Source organism: Armigeres subalbatus, chromosome 3, assembly GCF_024139115.2.
Source record: "Armigeres subalbatus isolate Guangzhou_Male chromosome 3, GZ_Asu_2, whole genome shotgun sequence".
Lineage (NCBI taxonomy): Eukaryota > Metazoa > Arthropoda > Insecta > Diptera > Culicidae > Armigeres > Armigeres subalbatus.
Window position 1 is genome coordinate 204,179,800 of NC_085141.1, and position 19,697 is coordinate 204,199,496.

Consider the following 19,697-nt stretch of genomic DNA (forward strand, 5'->3'; position numbering starts at 1 on the left):
TAGTCCCTGGTGTATCATGGACGATATGAATTTCAAATTCACATCGGTGACTTGGCCCCCGGCCCCCTTATACATCAATAAAATAAAATAGCTTAGCTTAGCTTAGACTGACTGTACATATCAATGGTTGCTACTCCGTGATTGATCAGAACTGGTGAAAATTGCACTACGATCCAAGTGAATAGTGGTTTTGGTTTACCATCTATTCTCGAAGTGCACGTTTCAGCAGCTCTCAAATGTTGATCAATAACGGCGCCGGCCAAGTCCTTACAGTCAGTTGAGGAAGGGAGGGAATGTTAGTATGTGGTTATTGTTGCTACTAGAGACCGAGAATACCTCTGCATCTCCACAATTACCACGGGAAGGAAGTTGCGTTAGTTGGGTGGGATAATCAGTAACATAGATCGGGATTCACCATGGAAAGTGATGTGACTATGCAACTTCTATACTACAGTATTAGCATTTTCTTAATTTGTTCAATTGTTTATCCTTCGCGAGAATAAACAATCAATCGCTCAAAATGAGCAATTGTTCATTTGAATTTCGGATGAGGCGCCCGCGGCATCATTTCTTCAACGCAAGAAAAGTAAAAAAGAAACGGGATTTAAATTGAAAATAAAGTAATAATCACGGCTGTTCAACCAAATTGATAGTAATCGGAAAGCTAATTATGTTATCACTATTTTACGTTAAATAAGAATGTTCAGCCAGACTTATTTTGTTAATTTACGTTTATTTTACATGTCGTTTATTTTGCATTACTTTCGCGCGTGTGTTTGTCGCTTGCCGTGACCAGTATACCGTAATCAGGATCTCACTGGTATTAATCCTGATGGGCTTGTGCGCTTTGAGCGGCACACGGTCGCTTTTCAGTCAATATAAAGTCGTACATGGTGCAATACAAGATGCTAAATTGGAGACGATATAGATACACGATATGCATACATGTTGTATGGAGAAGCACCTATATCGCCTCCACTCCAACAGCCTACACGACACCATATACTTCCATGTGTTGACTGGGTTTGATAGGGCCTGCCTATAGACACATGCAGCTTTTTGCAGAGGTTCAACAGAGCCCACTGTCAAACCCCACCACATCCTAGACAGGCCCCCTAACTCGCAGTGGCCATGGGGAGGGGTCGTCATGCCCTTGGACATAGTCCCTGCTGCCCCTTATACATCAATAAAATAAAATAAAATAAAAATAAAAATAACAACTTGTTTGAAGAAATCCTAACGTGCAAATTTACGGCAAATGTTCAGCTTCTGATTTTTAAGAACTTAACGGTACATCCCACATGGGCAATTATATTACTCAAATTTTTAGGGAAAAAAGAGGAATAATAATAAATATAATAAATTAACAATCATTTGTCATAAACTGCATCACAAACACCCAGGCAAAGCTGGGTATTTTTCGCTAGTACTAAGGGGAACTGCTTCTGAATTTCATCTCATAGCTCCGATATTCACCAAGAACAAGGCAATGAAAAGGTATTTGATTTATTTCTTATTTTTGTGATTTTTTCAGCAGTGAGCACACATGCACAAAAAGAAGCGACGAAATTGGTGCCATATTTCTTTGTTTCGCGATGAGATGAATATATGTTCAGCGAGATAGAGATCGGAACAGCTCCCCTAAATATAACAGTATTATATTAATTTTAATTCATGAATTTGACAAACAAGCCTATAATCGAATTTCAATATACAAAATTGTGGTAGTGCTAGTTACGTCCCATATCGGTAAAATAATCATATTGTATATTATAATATTTAAATTTTGAAAAAATCGAAGAAAAAATACTCCGGATAATCGAGTTTAAAATTCCGAATAATCGAGTTTAAAATTCTGGATAATCGAGTCCGACCTGTAATAAATTCATTTGAACTCCTAATGTGATAAACAAGCCTATAGTTAAATATCAAATCAATTCTCCAGAATGATATTCCCCAGAATGCACCATTTCCCGGAAAAGAAATCCCCAGAATGACCCATTCCCCAGAAAAAAACCCGAATGACCCATTCCCCATAAACCAAAAACCCAGAATGACCCGTTCCCCAGAAAAAGGTATCAGTCTAAGAAACTATGTTTTTCGCTGTCATTTCTATAAATTAAAAATACTAGATTTTTTTTTTTTTTTTTTCGAGAGTTGACCAGTTGTAGTCTTAATAGACTGGTATCTCGGCTGGGCTCTCCATGTGATACACAATACTAGCAGACGACTCAAGCTATGTTGCTCACTAGGTCACTGCGGCCTGGGTTTGTATTGTGATCATACCGATACATTATTCTTTCTATCTACAGTCTGTCAATTATAAACCGAACAAATAATGGAAGCTCAACATGTACATAGATGTTTTCTAAATAAGTAGTTAACATGTAAATTTAATTATTAGTTACTTGGAGCCGACATTCAATACCTAATAGTAGTCTATGTTGACAACGGGTGGTACTGTTGCCATTTCCAAGTAACAATTTCGAATAAAGATGTAATGATATCATTCTGGTAGGGTAGTTTCAAAATAGATTAATTTAAGTACTATTGTAATAAATGGACACATTGAAGAGCTTCCCTTATTTTAACACGGTTGAGTATCGGATGTTTGTCAATACGTCGTCGAGTTAATTGTATCCTATCAGTCACAGTAATGTCATATGTTAAAGTTTCAGTAGTCTAATAGTGATCATTATACAAAATTTCTGTCCAGTTGTTCCGTAATTGCTTTTTTTTTGGTCAAGTTCTATTCCCTTTTCTAATATTCAAACCTTTATTATTTATTAAAATAATGAGGTCTAAAATTCAGTTATTCAGATTCAGGGTATACAATATTCAATATAATAGTGGATGAACGCATCATATGGTCTATCCTCATTTCCGTAAGTGGTCAAGTTATTAGTCTTGTAGCAATAATAGTGGTACTAGTTATTCTCTATCTTGTGAGTGCAATGGTCTCAATTAACTATTCTAAACAGAACTCTGTCTCTTGTCTTTCTGTCCACCGATGGTCATGTATTTATTTTCGTTTTTATTATTTATTTGATATCTTTAAATTTCAGTCATTTATTTTACTATCGGTCATTTATTTTATTATAAGGTAAAGGTCAGCGAATTTGTCTTAATACGAGAAACACTAAGTCATGTCCCCTATATATCCGCTAATTTTTAACTAACCTAATAGAAGGAAGAGAGAAACAGTTTTTTTAGAGTTGATCCATGCAGCTTGAAAGACTAAAATAAAAGATTATCGAGAAGATATAATAGATACATTCACTATCTCCAATGCCAAATTAGTAAATCTACAAATTCTACTTTTCACTACTAAAATTCTACTTCAGCTATACGGGTACAAAATGAATTATTGTTAGCTACTACTACAAGTATAAATAGATGTATGCTATTTGGATAAGCGTTTGTTTCAGGGTCTTGTTAGTATTAGAGTTATGTTAGTTAGACCCCTACTGAGCCCTGCCGGCACCTCCAAATTTACCAATAGGCAGTTGTTGTTAGATCGTGCGACACTAACCATTAGTTAACTTGGAGGCATGGTACCTCAAGTGTTTGTGTTGACCTTATTTAAGTAAGATGTGATAAAAGTTTCTCTACGGAGCTTATTTTCAAACCATTACCATTAAAATAACGATATTCTTGTGAAGGAGATATAAAAAATGGAAAAATATCTTAATTTTTTAATTTAGTGTTGAACTTAACCTTTGTTTGAAAAAAGCACTCTATTAAACAACAAAAATAAAAATAAAATAAAAATCTTTTTAAGACACTTGAAATATCAACGTCAAGCCCCTTATCCATGGACAGGGAAATTAAAAATACTAGATACTATATTTCTATGCAAAAATACTTATATTGAAGTACGAATTTTCCCGGAATAAGGCAAAATGACATATGCTGCCTAATTTTAAAGCACGCATTTGCACGGAATGGAGCCCATTTGATATGTTTGTTAGGGCTCACATATAATACGAAGGAGCATATAATCCATTATACTCGTTGTTCATATTGGGGGAAGCCCATATGGCATAATGACCATTTGGCATAATCGTTGAAAAGAGTATGAAATGCAATGGGTCGTAAGAATTACAGTGACTATAATAACAGTGTCGTCAAGTGTCAGAATTGGAACAGAATCGTCTGTCAGTTCCATACAAATGCGCGTTCCAAACGAGCAGGAGACCTGTCAAACGTGGCACATGACGTTACTCTTCTTATAGGACTCTAGTAAGAATATATGATTTTCATTTTTAGAAGTAGTATTTACCTGGAATAAGACAAAAGAGTAGATGACTCCTTCTTTAAAAGTATGCGTTTGCCCGGAAAAAGGCAAACGAGTAGATAACTGCTTCTTCAAAAGTATGCATTTGCCCGGAAAAGGTAAAAGAGTAAATCACTCATATTTTTTAATCTACGCATTTGCCCGGGATAATGCAAAAGAGTAGATGACTCCTTCTTTAAAAGTACACATTTGCCCGGGATGAAGCAATTACGAAGTATTTAGTTTAAGCTAGGAAATGGTGCATTCTGGGGGATGTCTTTCGGGGGATGGAGGCATTCTGGGAAATGTCTTCCGGGGGATAGGGGCATTCTGGGGATTGTGGTATTCTAGGGAATGGTTTTCTAAGGAGTAGTGCATTTAGGGGAATTAATTTCTGGGGAATCACTTTCTGGGCAATGGGTTTCTGGGGTATGACATACAATCGATTCCGACCTGTATATATGTATAATGCACAATGAAGGAACTAACACCGCTAGGTGAATTCATCAAACTTACCATCTGTTTCTTCCACCAGCTTTGCATTGTACTCGCCGAAGTCCTTGTTCTCCAGGTACGTGTTTCTGGCATCGCGGACCAGTTTTGCCGCATGGATCTTCAGCAACTTACGCCGTTCCGCTGCACCCACGGTTAGAATCGATTTTTGCTGATGTGGTGTAAGCGTCGCTTTGAACGCTTCATCCGCTAGGTAATCCTTGGTGGGCATGGCATTGTACGCTTTGGCAAAATTTGTGTTTCTCAACGTTTCCTGCATCTTCTGGTAACGTTTTAGATACTTCTTAAATCGGTCTTTCGGAGATTTTTTCGAGGCGGTTTTTGAAGACATTTTTTTGAGCAAAACGAACAAAACACGCGTAACGACAGAAGACTACCGATACTGAATGGTCGCGTCCTGTCGCGTTTGTAGTTTTATGACTATGAGAAACAATCCCGCCGTACCACTTTTTAAAAATGAGCCGCTGTCAACAAAATCGTTCAAACATTTTTAGACCGAGGGAGCTCGCGGTTCAAATTTGTGTGCGTAAAATGCAATGTTTTGATTTTGTATGTCAAAAACGCGGTTCGGCCTGCGGCGACTGCGGACTGAAACGAATGTGTTTTTTTATGTTGCTCGATCCGTGTTGGGATAATTGAAAACATGGCAAATATCGCCCAAATTATTACTCGTTTTAGCTTGCCATCGGTACAGAACCGCTTCCTGATAGCAGCGAAGACATGTCAACCCATTTTGGTATGTATTTTACTTGGAATTATAGCTGATAATGTTACATAATTTCCCATTTTCTAGTATTCCACGAGTGCGGGTACTTCCAATCTCTCGGAGGATACGTCGGTGACGGAGCCAAAGAAGGGAAAAGTTAGCAAAGCAATGAAGGCTTACTTGGAGCGTGCCAAAGCACATGATGAGTTCATGAAAGTTCAGAATCTTGAATTCAAACTGGGCAAGCGTCATCTGGCCAACATGATGGGCGAAGATCCAGAAACCTTCACCCAAGATGATATCGATGTAGGAATTAAGAATAATCACAATTATTGCTTTAAATGCTAACATTGAAATTCCACAACATTTTTAGAGAGCTATCCAATATCTACTTCCTTCGGGATTGTACGACAAAAAAGCTAGACCCATGATGAAGCCACCGGAGGAAGTCATTCCTCAGCGCAAAGCTGCGGAATTCGACGAAACCGGGAGACCGTTTCACAGTATGTTCTACACTGGAAGGCCCAACTACTATAAAATGCTTTTCGTAAGTTTGAAATTGCGTACCCACAATTTTACTCCTAACGTCTGTAATATCCTGTCTTCGTAACATAAGCTCATCCTCATCGTATTCATTAAAGACTGTTTTCTTGGTCTGATTAATAGTTTAGGTTTAATTATTGAATTTCGCAAAAGATTGTTTCAAAAATATATTTTGTTCTATAATTTAATACATCTAATTGTAATTGGTCGGGGTTCAGCCAAACCGCACCAAGCGGCTTTTCGACTGACTTGTGATATTTTGTTCGTAAAAGGACAACGGAAATAGTTCCATATCACTTTAAACGTACATTTGCAGTAGGATATCCTCAGTTATGAGGTTGTGGGATATCCGATACGATTTACGATCAATTAAATCTGCTAAACGAAAGTTTGAACAGAAACATCGGTAATTTTTCGTACGAAACACTGAAGGCTGCCTTACAGTTGAGGTCAAAATGCGCATCAGTAAGTGAAAATGTTGGAAACACGTCTTATGATCGTTTCTACAGTTATTATTCAAAAGCTTTCCTAAGCCTGTCATTGTATGAACATTATAGTAATTCAAAACATACACTACGCTATTTGCCCTCTGGTTGATTTTGTAAATCGTTTGTCAATCCTCTCCACAAACTCAATCATTTCCAGCTTACCACAGATAAGCAAGATAGTAAAGCCTATTTTACTGTTGAGGGATTAGATGCAGTAAATTGAGCATTCTGAACGATTCACAGGGTTTTTACAAAATGAACAAAGATGCGAGTCACCTGTCATAAGACGAGTTTGAACAATCCCATTGAATTCCACCACTTAATTGTATCCTGACAGATACGTATTTCGACCTCAACAGTAAGGCCGTCTTCAGTGTCTTGTACTTGACTCGACTTGACTCGACAAGTACAAGACACTGAAGACGGCCTTACTGTTGAGGTCGAAATACGTATCTGTCAGGATACAATTAAGTGGTGGAATTCAATGGGATTGTTCAAACTCGTCTTATGACAGGTGAAAACATTCCACTAAAAAGCTCAAAATAATTTTCTTATCAAAGATGCGAGTGTTACAAATATGCGATCATGGGCAGGGCAATGCTGGTTTTTTAATTTGTTGTGCAATTAGCTTCAGAAAACTATAATATGACGTTTCAATCGATTGGGCAGTGCTGCTAAGATAGTAAAAACCAGACTCCAACAATAGGATAATAGTTTATTTGAACGATTGATTATCTCAGACATAATTTCTTCAGACAGAATGCATTTCATTACTTTCCATAAAGGCATTCCCCAAAATGTCCGTGTCCCCAAACAAATATACGCATTTGTTTGCGAGGCTAAGTGGAGACCCTTTTAGCAATAGCTGCTTCAGCTTCAACTCGAACCTGAGATTCGTGGATTCAGATACTCTTGAATGAACTATTATTATCGGTAACTAATATCATAATCTTTTTTTGTGTGTTTTTCCAGGACATTGTAGGCAATATTAATAATCTGAATGCGTTCGAGGATCGTATGATTCGGAAGCAACTGCAACCAGATCCCACACAACAAATGTTCGTATATCGTTGTTCTTATACTGAAACATGCTTTTTCCAACTGATAAATTTTCCCCTCTCAGTGATACTTCCGGTACAGAATGGTTGAAAAAAGATGTTCTCGAGAAGCTTCTGCTCGAAGACATTTCTGATAAAGAATATGAGAACTTCGTCAGTGCGATGACGAGGCTCGTTCAGCATCCTTACTCATACAGAGAGTTAGCATTTATTGACCAGTACCGTAAACCGTTACTGGCGAAAACAGATGCTGATCAGATTCCAAAGCCAAGGTTGGATGAGAATGGTAGAAGTTTCATTACAATTTACGGTAACATTGTTTAATAATTATTCAGACGCACACATTTTTAACGCTTCTATTGTTTTAGAATGTCTTCGGAAATCGGCTCGAGCAGACGTGACTATCATAGCTCCTGGATCCGGCAAAATCACAATAAATGGTGAAGACATCACATACTTCAAAGACGTGCAGCCTAGAGAACAAGTAAGAGTTTTTTTTTTCATTTCTCTGCAACGTGTTGGGCACTAATGCTGCTAAGACAGTAAAAACCAGACTCCGACAATAGGATAATGTAGGCTCATGGGTAGAAATCGGTAAACACCATTTCCACGGTTTTTACCAGAAAATAGAAAATCTATTAAAAAAATATTTTGAGCTTTTAGTGGAATGTCTTCACTTGTCATAAGACGAGTTTACGCAATTCCATTTAATTCCACCACTTGATTGTACCCTTGACAGATACGTATTTCGACCGAGTCCGTTCAACAACATTTGGACGGTGCTAAACTCATTGGAATTTTATATCGAAAAATGTATGGAAAAACATCGAAACAGTAATTTTAAGGTATTGTTAATTGTTTATTCATCCACGCATCCACGTTCCACGTGGGTAGCAAAAATAGGGTAACTGCTGATTTGAGCTTCAGTTCTGGTCTAAAGAAATCGATGCAGATTTTACAAAACAAGACTATGAAACACAAGGAAATCAGAGGAAAATCAATTCGAAAATCATTGCTACAAGAGACCGAGTAAACCTTTGCATCTCCGTGATTGTCATTGAATGGAAAAGTGGGTTAAGTGGGATGGCAATGAATAGGTGTCGCCTTGGAAAAGCGACAAAATAAAATACGCCGCATGTTCAATATATACGACGCGTTCTACAAGTGCACGATTGGTCCAGCACTAATTATTCAACTTCACTGTCTTATGACTAGAGAAAAAAACAACCCACACATTATTGCTCGGCCGGTCCCTGCAGCAGACTTATGGGGAATTAAAGCTAGATTTTGTTCCCGAAGTATGTTTCCAAAATTATTCTGGGTTATTATGATGTCTCAGTCCCCATATCAATAAAATCGAAGAATTTTCAATTTTGTTCATTAAATTTTTTGTCTTTGATCTTTTTTCCCCATAGCTCATTCTGGAATGCTTCCAAGAGAGGTGACGGATTTCTCAAATTTCTCATAATCTTTAACGGTTTCAAGCGCATATTGCTATCTTCTTGGACTTGTTATTAACTTTCAGCAAATTTATATGGATCGTAGCGATTCTTACGGTAAGAATCTTACCAAGAAATTGTATGATCGTCAACGATGACAATTAGGGGAGAGAACCCCGCGGTCCATATCCCATGTAGGCTTGGAGATGTTTGTACTTCCTTAATTTTCAATAAATCCATTCAGCTTTCTACACCCATCCAGCGGAAGGCAGATTTTTATTATAGTTCTACATAAGAACTTTACCGAAAGTTTTGGCATTTACAATTTCGGAAGATTTTAAGTCAACCATTGTATTGAAATCTTACAATTTAGTATTATTTTGATACCAAATCTGAATAAAAAGCCTTTGGCGCGATTGAAACACCTATTGAAAGCAGCTTCAATGCTGTATATGTATAGATTTATTTTAATAAATTTTCTTACAATATTACTTAAAACTACTTACATTTTAGGGCACAAATCGCGACAGATTCGTTCACACCATCTTTGAATTCATACTGATTGATACGTCATTTTACCTTGAACAGTGTTGCCAGTTTCACAGAATTAATTACTACCCCAATATACTCCCCCCCGTGAAACTGGTGATCAATTGTATTATCGAAATGTCAAATCCATCATCATACAACCAATTCATGTGCTCCCTAAACTAATATAACTTACGCACTTAATAAACATGGTACAAAGCCGATAACAAAAATGGTAAACTGATATCCTCCAGGATCGTAAATAATGAATCCGGCAATAAAAGATTTAAAGTTGCGATATTCAATTGCTAATTCATTATCGTCTATTATACATTCACTTCTATTCAATCTTCCGGCTTGTTGTTTATTGGCGTTCTTTTCTCCCATCCCATCAGCATACAATTACACAACCTGCTATATTACACAACCTGCTATAGTTTTTACCGTCATTTCTTCCTATGTTGTCTGGAACAATCCTAGCTTCACGAAACTCACATACAATTGGAATGATAACTTTTGGTTGTAGTGCTTCGGTCCGCAAATCAATGTGTGCTATCGTCGGCCGCAGAACTAGGTTCACTAATTATGGATCTTTCATCAGCACTTTCGACACTAGATTTCCGTTCAATTACCCGCCTACTGGCAGCGTATTGCAACCGTATTTTTTGCAAGGCCTTTTGATATGCATTTTCAATATCTGCTAGGTATACTTTGCTGATATTCATCCTCAATGTATTGCTCTTCGTCGGCGTAGTATTTTCGCCATGATCGTTGTTGATCCTCTAACTCTTTGTGGCTTAGGCGCCATAGCAACAAATTCAGTAGGCGATTAAAATCATTGAAGATTGTTGAGTATGTCACCTTTGGCGTGATTGAAACACATATTGAAAGCAGCTTCAATGCTGTATATGAATAGATTTATTTTAACAAATTTTCATACAATATTACTTAAAACTACTTCACAGAACTAATTACTACCCCAACACTTATATGTGTCGTATTAAAACCTTGCAGAATTGTATGTGCCTTGATTTATTTATTGATTGCCAGACAAAGGCCGGATAATAAGCGTTTTGTAGATAGTCAGTTTGGTTCGGTGGCGTACTCTATTCGATCGGAGCGTTTTGCGGATTCCAAAGTACGTACGATTTCCTGCCATGATGCGTCTCCGATTTTTTCTGCTGGTATCGTTATCGTAGGTCACCAGTGAGCCCAAGTACAGTCAACTTTCGCTCGTTGGGCTAAACTCGTAGCCCATCTAGCAGGGTGGCCAGATTATATTTTGGGAAATCGGTAGCTTGACTGTAGAAAAGTCAGTAGTTATCGGTAGTGTCAAATTATATTAAATGGTATGATAACGTTTTCAAAATATGTAAATCTTATAACTGAGAAGTTCATTCTTGAGAGCCAGGGTTTATATGTACTTCACTATAAGACGTAAAATCAGTAGTGATTAAGTCAAGATTAATATCAAATAACCTAACACTTTTCTGATTTGAATCTGAAACTAGATATTAAGAACTGATATAAAGATAAATCTAAAATTGCCTTTTAAGAAAATTCACGTTTCTCAGATTCATAATCAATATCGACGAACAATCGCAACAAACATTGGGGGCCTAATAGAGCGCTTATTCGACAGAAACTAGGCTTCTTCAACTTAAAAACTAGTTTATTCAGTGCAAATGGTTCGTTGGGATCTAATGATTGTTGATTTAACTCTAAGTATTTCAAATTTATTGATGAACTTCAAACCGGACGGGAAGAATAGTTCTCTCATCACATTTGAATTTGGCTGAGAAATACCCCACTTGTTTCTTCGCTTCAAAGAAAAAGTTTTCAATCTAATAGAAATATCTATCCACATTTCTGATAAATCTGAAAGCAATTAGATTAAAACTTGGAGAAAAACTAAATTGCAAAAAAAAAAAATTCTTTGTGGACAAAACATCTTTAGCTTAAAAAAAACTGAGAATTCATGAAAGTTAGTGGACATTTTTGTAGAAAAATTACCATGTAATAAATGTTCAAGTTACTGTTAAATATTGAGCAAACATGAATATAAGGTTTGCTCGAGACAAAATCTGGGCACAACATTGAGAATTGAGAAAAAAATATGGTCAGTTTATTCGGCACAGTTTTTACTTCAAATGACTTCATTCTCTGTCTATGCCTTGACATATGCATTAAAATTGGTGACATTCAGAGAAGAAACAGTTCGTGTCGAAAGATTTGTTCTCCTCTGTAGTATTTGTTTCACCTTCCCATCCTACTGGTGGTTCTCTAAATCCGTTCTTGTTCAACTCCTTGGCATCCTCATGGATGTCAAAAAAGCATCAAATTATTTCAAGACTCTATGAACAGCGCTTACATGAAAACAATAGCTTTTTAGCAAGATTTCGAATCGAAAGAACTAAACCTTAATGGCGGCTGCAAACAATTGATTTTCTATCCTTCTCTTTCTTCGTAACCATGATCCATTAAGTGCTTGTAATACTAATAAATAAAATATTTTCTGATAGTACATACATACGTTCATTACTCTATGAAATATTTCACTCGTTGATTTATTTATCATCAGACTAAGGCCGGAGTGGCCTGTGCTGCACATAAAAGACTTCTCCATTCAGCTCGGTCCATGGATCGATCCACCTTGCCCGCTGTGCACCTCGCCTTCTTGTTCCCGTCGGATCGTTGTCGAGAACCATTTTCACCGGATTACTGTCCGACATTCTGGCTACGTGCCCGGCCCACCGCAGTCTTCTGATTTTCGCGGTGTGAACGGTGGATGGTTCTCCCAACAGCTGATGCAACTCGTGGTTCATTCGCCTCCTCCACGTACCGTCCGCCATCTGCACCCCACCATAGATGGTACGCAACACTTTCCTTTCGAAAACTCCCAGTGCGCGTTGGTCCTCCACGAGCATCGTCCAGGTCTCGTGTCCGTAGAGAACTACTGGTCTTATAAGCGTTTTGTAGATAGTCAGTTTGGTACGGCGGCGAACTCTATTCGATCGGAGCGTCTTGCGGAGTCCAAAGTACGTACGATTTCCAGCCACTATGCGTCTCCGAACTTCTCTGCTGGTATCGTTATCGGCGGTCACCAGTGAGCCCAAGTACACGAATTCTTCAACCACCTCGATTTCGTCACCACCGATAGAAACTCGTGGTGGGTGGCTCACATTGACCTCTCTTGAGCCTCTTCCTATCATGTACTTCGTCTTCGACGTGTTGATGACTAGTCCAATCCGTTTAGCTTCGCTTTTCAGTCTGATGTAGGCTTCCTCCATCCTCTCAAAGTTACGTGCCATGATATCAATGTCGTCGGCGAAACCAAATAACTGGACGGACTTCGTGAAAATCGTCCCACTCGTGTCAATCCCTGCCCTTCGTATTACTCCCTCCAAAGAGATGTTGAATAGCAGACACGAAAGACCACCACCTTGCCGTAACCCTCTACGGGTTTCGAATGGACTCGAGAATGCCCCTGAAACTCGAACTACGCACATCACCCGATCCATCGTCGCCTTGATCAACCGTATCAGTTTATCCGGAAATCCGTTTTCGTGCATGAGCTGCCATAGCTGGTCCCGATCGATTGTATCATATGCGGCTTTGTAGTCGATAAATATATGATGTGTGGGCACGTTGTATTCGCGGCATTTCTGCAATACCTGACGTATGGCGAACACCTGGTCTGTGGTAGAGCGTTCACCCATAAATCCCGCCTGGTACTGCCCCACGAACTCTCTTGCAATTGGTGTTAGTCGACGGCATAAAATTTGGGAGAGTACCTTGTAGGCGGCGTTCAGCAATGTGATTGCGCGGTAGTTGCTACACTCCTGCTTATCGCCCTTTTTGTAGATGGGACACACGACACCTTCCACCCACTCCTGCGGCAGAACTTCCTCCTCCCAAATCTTGGTAATCACCCAGTGCAGCGCTCTAGCCAGTGCTTCACCACCGTGTTTAAACAGCTCTCCTGGTAGTTGGTCAACTCCAGGGGCTTTGTTGTTTTTCAGCCGGCCGATCTCCTCCTGGATGTCCTGGAGATTCGGAGCTGGAAGTCGCATGTCCTGCGCGCGTGCTCCTAGGTTCATTACCATACCGCCACCGTTGTCTGCCATATCGCCATTCAGGTGCTCTTCGTAGTGCTGCCGCCACCTTTGGATCACCTCACGCTCGTTCGTAAGAAGGTTCCCGTTTATGTCCTTACACATATCGGGCTGTGGCACGTGGCCCTTACGTGAACGGTTCAACTTCTCATAGAACTTTCGTGCGTTATTAGCGCGGTACAGTTCCTCCGTCTCTTCACGGTCTCGATCTTCCTGCTGGCGCTTTTTCCTCCGGAAAATCGAGTTTTGTCTGTTCCGCGCCCGTTTGTATCGTGCCTCGTTCGCCATCGTGCGGTGTTGCAGCAATCTCACCCATGCTGCATTCTTCTCCTCAACTAACTGCTCACATTCGCCGTCATACCAGTCGTTTCTCTGATCCGGAGCCACCGTGCCTAGTGCAGCGGTTGCGGTGCTTCCAATGGCGGATCGAATATCTCTCCAGCCATCTTCAAGAGATGCTGCGCCTAGCTGCTCTTCCGTTGGGAGTGCCACTTCCAGCTGCTGCGCGTAGTCTTGGGCTAGTCTACCGTCTTGTAGCCGCCCAATGTTAAGCCGCGGCGTCCGACTTCGACGCGTGTTGATCACCGTCGAGAGTTTTGAGCGCAGACATACTGCGACGAGGTAGTGGTCGGATTCAATATTCGCACTGCGGTAAGTGCGTACGTTCGTGATGTCGGAGAAGAATTTACCGTCGATTAAAACGTGTCGATTTGGTTTTCCGTTACTTGATTAGGTGATTTCCATGTGGCCTTGTGGATATTCTTGCGGGGGAAGAAAGTGCTTCGGACTACCATTCCGCGGGAGGCTGCAAAGTTTATGCATCGTTGGCCGTTGTCGTTCGAAACGGTATGCAGACTATCCGGTCCGATGACCGGTCTATACATTTCCTCCCTTCCTACCTGAGCGTTCATGTCACCGATGACGATTTTGACGTCCCGCAGTGGGCATCCATCGTATGTCTGCTCCAGCTGCGCATAGAACGCTTCTTTCTCGTCGTCGGATCTCCCTTCGTGTGGGCAGTGCACGTTGATGATGCTATAGTTGAAGAAACGGCCTTTTATCCTCAGCTTGCACATCCTTGCGTTGATTGGCTGCCACCCAATCACGCGATGGCGCATCTTTCCCAGCACTATGAAGCCGGTTCCCAGCTCGTTGGTGGTGCCACAGCTTTGGTAGAAGGTAGCCGCTCGATGCCCGCTTTTCCACACTTTCTGTCCTGTCCAGCAGATTTCCTGCAGCGCTACGACATCGAAGTTGCGGGGATGTAATTCATCGTAGATTATCCTGTCGCAACCTGCGAAGCCTAGCGACTTGCAGTTCCATGTTCCAAGCTTCCAATCGTGATCCTTTATTCGTCGCCTAGGTCGTTGCCGATTGTATCGAGTCGTATTATCTTCTATGTCGTTCGTAATAGTTGATTTTAAAGGCGGCTTATTGAGCCTGCGCAAACCTCCTGTCTCGTCGGAGGGCCGTCGTGTCAGGGCTGTTTAGCGTCCCACCTAACACCAGGACTTGGGCTTGTGCGCTTTGAGCGGCACACGGTCGCTTTGGCGGAGCCTACTTGCGGATACATGCAGCTTTTTATAGAGGTTTAACAGGGCCCACTGTCAAACCCCACCACATCCTAGGCAGGCGCCACAACTCGCAGATGGCGTGGGGAGGGATCGTCAAGCCCTTGGACATAGTCCCTGCTGCCCCCAAAACTCGTTGATGAGGTATCACTCGTTGATGAGGTATTTTAAAAGTTATACGTGTTTTGGGATGTACAGATTTTGTCGCGAACAAACCTTATTTTAAAGTAATAAATGTAGATGATCATCGAACTATCTTTATCAACGACGCAGTAATATCGTAAGTGACACAAAAGATAATTATTTAATATTCTGATCCTGTATTTATTCTATTTATGTGGATTGGACTATGGATTTTATGCAAAACATCATCATAACAGATAAAACAAAATTAAGGTATATGCGACACACAGGAGATTCAATTATTCTGAATCTCTGATATTAGATTGCATGGGAAATGATTTAAATCATTTAAATATTTATGATGATGATCATTTATAATAAAGATTATTATGATGGCCGTGCTTTTGTTTGGCGAGTTGAAAATCGGTAGTTCTCGGTAGGAATTTTGAAAAATCTGTAGTTTTTGATCTCTCGTCTGTGAATCGGTAAGTTAGTCAAAAATCGGTAGGACTACCGAGAAATCGGTAGGTCTGGCCACCCTGCCATCTAGTGAAAGACTTTCGTTAGTTGGGCTGAGATTTCATCTGTCAAATCAGCGAATACAATAGAAATTCAGAGCTGCCAACTGCGAAAAAGAAAAAAAAATGCCGTTGATGTCATAATTTGACGTCCACCTTCGTTTTAAGTGGGCTACAGCCCAACTAACGGGCGCCCAACTAAATCGTAGCCCATCTAAAGATAGCCCAACGAGAGAAATTTGATTGTACACGAATTCTTCAACCACGCCGATTTCGGTACCACCAATACAAACTCGTGGTGGGTGGCTTACGTTGTCCTGTCTTGAGCCTTTTCCTACCATGTACTTCATCTTCAACGTGTTGATGACTAGTCCAATCCGCTTAGCTCCACTTATCAGTCTGATGTAGGCTTCCTCCATCCTCTCAAAGTTACGTGCTATAATATCAATGTCGTCGGCGAAAACAAATAACTGGACGGACTTCGTATGATTGCCTCCAAAACGATGTTGAATAGCAGACACGAAAGACTATCACCTTGCCGTAACCTTCTACGCGTTTCGAAGGGACTCGAGAATCCCCCTGAAACTCGAACTACGCACATCACCCGATCCATCGTCGCTTTGATCAACCGTGTCAGTTTATCCGGAAATCCGTGTTCGTGCATTAGCTGCCATAGCTGGTCCCGATTGATTGTATCATATGCGGCTTTGAAGTCGATGAATAGATGACGTGTGGGCACGTTGTATTCGCGGCATTTCTGCAGTACTTGGCGAATGGCGAACACCTGGTCCATGGAGGAGCGTTCGCCCATAAAACTCGCATGGCACTGCCCCACGAACTCCCTTGCAGTTGGTGCTAGTCGACGGCATAAAATTTGGGAGAGTACCTTGTAGGCGGCGTTAAGCAATGTGATTGCGCGGTAGTTGCTACAATCCAGCTTATCGCCCTTTCTGTAGATGGGACACACGACACCTTCCATCCACTCCTGCGGCAGAACCTTGTCCTCCCAAACCTTGGTAATTACCCAATTCGCAGCGCTCTAGCCAGTGCCTTTTCACCGTATTCAAACAGCTTTCCTGATACTTGGTCAACTCCAGGGGCTTTGTCGTTTCTCAGCCCGCCGATCTCTTCCTGGATTTCCTGGATATTCGGAGTCACGTGCTGCCCGGTTCATTACCGCCAGCGTTGTCTGCCACATCGCCATTCAGGTGCTCTTCGTAGTACTGCCGCCACCTTTGGATCACCTCACGCTCGTTTGTAAGAAGGTTTCCGTTTATGTTCTTACACATATCGGGCTGTGGCACGTGGCCCTTACGTGAACGGTTCAACTTCTCATAGAACTTCCGTGCGTTATTAGCGTAGTACAGTTGCTCCGCTGGCGCTTTTTCCTCCGGAAAATCGAGTTTTGTCTGTTCCGCGCCCGTTTGTATCGTGCCTCGTGCGGTGTCATGCTGAATTCTTCTCTTCAACTAACTACTCACATTCGCCGTCATACCAGTTGTTTCTCTGATCTGGGGGAACCGTGCCTAGATCAGCGGTTGTGGTGCTTCCAATGACGGGTCGAATATATCTCCAGCCATCTTCATGAGACGCTGTGTCTAGCTGCTCTTCTGTTTAGAGTGCCACTTCCAGCTTCTGCGCGTAGTCTTGGGCTAGTCTACCGTCTTGTAGCCGCCCAATTTTTAGCCGCGGCAGACGACTCCGACGCCTGTTGTACACTGTCGAGAGTTTTGAGCGCAAACATACTGCAACGAGGTAGTTTTTTTTCTTCCTAAGCAATGGAGGGGGAATCTGCTCAACAGACATCCTGGGTTGACCAGGAAGTGCGGGGTTAGGGATCACCGAGGGAGGCAGGACTACATCCCTGACCCGCTAAACCGTTTACATTGCCGCCAAGCCCATAGTCCCTTCGGTACAACCAGAAAGTAATGCTTCAAAGGGGGGCCAGTGCACATCGCACCCTCGAGGTTAGCTGCGTGTCCTTGCAGTACCGAACATCGTAACTCGCTTTTTTAGAAGAACACCATGGTATCGTGCCAGCGCGTTGCCGGCTTTCCAGATGGCCTTACCACGCCCTATGTCCTCGGAAGGTGGGAAGGGTCGACTTCGTGCCTGCTTCCCTCTGCACGACTGGTATCAAGAATGATGATGCCGCGTGCACCCCAAATTGACCTTTCTGCGAAAGGGCCTATTCGCCAGCACACAGAGGGACTTGCCGACGTGGTGCCTACGCCTGCCCCAGCCTTGACGAGGACCCCTTTCCGTCCTCGGGCTCGGAACCCGCCCGGTTGACCGACGCCGGCAAAACGACGATACCATGTTGTTCTTCGCGCGGCCACTTGTTCGATAAAAGGATCGAGTTCGACCACAGAGCATGACCACCGGTATGACCCATGAAGCCGACTCCGATCCCTTGGACCACCTCTTATTTGCGCCTGAACTAGCCATCCTTGAGTCCACGCACCACCTTCTGTGTAGCTCCGAGACGATTTGGGCGATAGCCGATAAAACGGCGTTCCAGCCAACTTCATCTTTACACATCATCCGAACTAGGTTGTCCGGGGTAGTGTCCAGACCACATGTGCAACGAGGTAGTGGTCGGATTCAATATTCGCACTGTGGTCAGTGCGTACGTTGATGATGTCGAAGAAGAATTTACCATCGATTAGAACGTGGTGGATTTAGTTTTCCGTTTCTTGATTAGGTGATTTCCATGTGGCCTTGTAGATATTCTTCCGGGGGAAGAAAGTGCTTCGGACAACCATTCTTCGGGAGACTGCAAAGTTTATGCATCGTTGGCCGTTGTCGTTCGATACGGTATGCAGACTATCCGGTCCGGTGACCGGTCTATACATTTCCTCCCTTCCTACCTGAGCGTTTATGTCGCCGATGACGATTTTGACGTCCCGCATTGGGCATCCATCATATGTCTGCTCCAGCTATGCATATAACACTTCTTTCTCGTCGTCGGGTCTCCCTTCGTGTGGGCAGTGCACGTTGATGATGCTATAGTTGAAGAAGCGGCCTTTTATCCTCAGCTTTCACATCCTTGCGTTGATTGGCTGCCACCCAATCACGCAATAGCGCATCTTGTCCAACACTTTGAAACCGGTTCCCAGCTCGTTGGTGGTGCCACAGCTTTGGTAGAAGGTAGCCGCTCGATGCCCGCTTTTCCACACTTTCTGTCCTGTCCAGCAGATTTTCTGCAGCGCTACGACGTCGATGTTGCGGGGATGTAATTCATCGTAGATCATCCTGTCGCAACCTGCAAATTGTGTTTGTTTTATGTGCCACACCAGACACCCCCCCCCCAGTTGGCTACGCCACTGGGAATATCCAATACAAACAATTCAGTGGCGCGGAATCGGAAGAGGACTTCCTCGGGTTCGATTGAAAAAATGACAAAGGTGATCGTTTTCCGTTTGCGGAGCCGGCAAACTTTCCATTACCGGTCACAGAGGTTGACCAACCGGTGCTTAGCGACAGTGGCGTAGTTTCTTTGCCCGGGACAAGGACATGCACTACATCTTCAACAACGTCCAAAGGAATCACGACCGGGACTGTCTCGTTAAATACGGAACGTATGTTTAGCTGACTTCTTAACTTATTTTGTAATCGCAAACCATATTCTTCTTATTTGCATCAAATTCCCCACATTGCCGGCTCGCTGCTTAGTGTTCATTCAGCACTTCCACAGTTATCAACCGCGAGGTTTCTGAGCTATGTTACCATTTTTGCATTCGTATATCGTAAGCCTAACACGATGATACTTTTATGCCCAGGGAAGTCGAGACAATTTCCATACCGGAAATTGCCTAG

At 41.9% G+C, this 19,697-nt stretch overlaps 2 protein-coding genes across 2 annotated transcripts in view; one reads left to right on the forward strand and one right to left on the reverse strand.

Moving 5' to 3' along the window:
• Window positions 1-5,202, reverse strand: part of LOC134227023 (uncharacterized) — a 28,434-nt gene extending 23,232 nt beyond the window's left edge. Inside the window, exon 1 of the mRNA XM_062708209.1 lies at window positions 4,793-5,202. Coding sequence (XP_062564193.1) covers window positions 4,793-5,120 — 328 coding nt within the window. The 5' untranslated portion in view covers window positions 5,121-5,202. The remainder of the gene's footprint in view (window positions 1-4,792) is intronic.
• A 135-nt stretch (window positions 5,203-5,337) lies between these two features.
• The window catches only part of LOC134227021 (small ribosomal subunit protein uS9m), an 82,632-nt gene continuing 68,272 nt past the window's right edge, over window positions 5,338-19,697 (forward strand). The window contains exons 1-6 of the mRNA XM_062708206.1: window positions 5,338-5,525; window positions 5,583-5,801; window positions 5,869-6,042; window positions 7,499-7,584; window positions 7,650-7,894; window positions 7,953-8,068. Coding sequence (XP_062564190.1) covers window positions 5,433-5,525; window positions 5,583-5,801; window positions 5,869-6,042; window positions 7,499-7,584; window positions 7,650-7,894; window positions 7,953-8,068 — 933 coding nt within the window. The 5' untranslated portion in view covers window positions 5,338-5,432. The remainder of the gene's footprint in view (window positions 5,526-5,582; window positions 5,802-5,868; window positions 6,043-7,498; window positions 7,585-7,649; window positions 7,895-7,952; window positions 8,069-19,697) is intronic.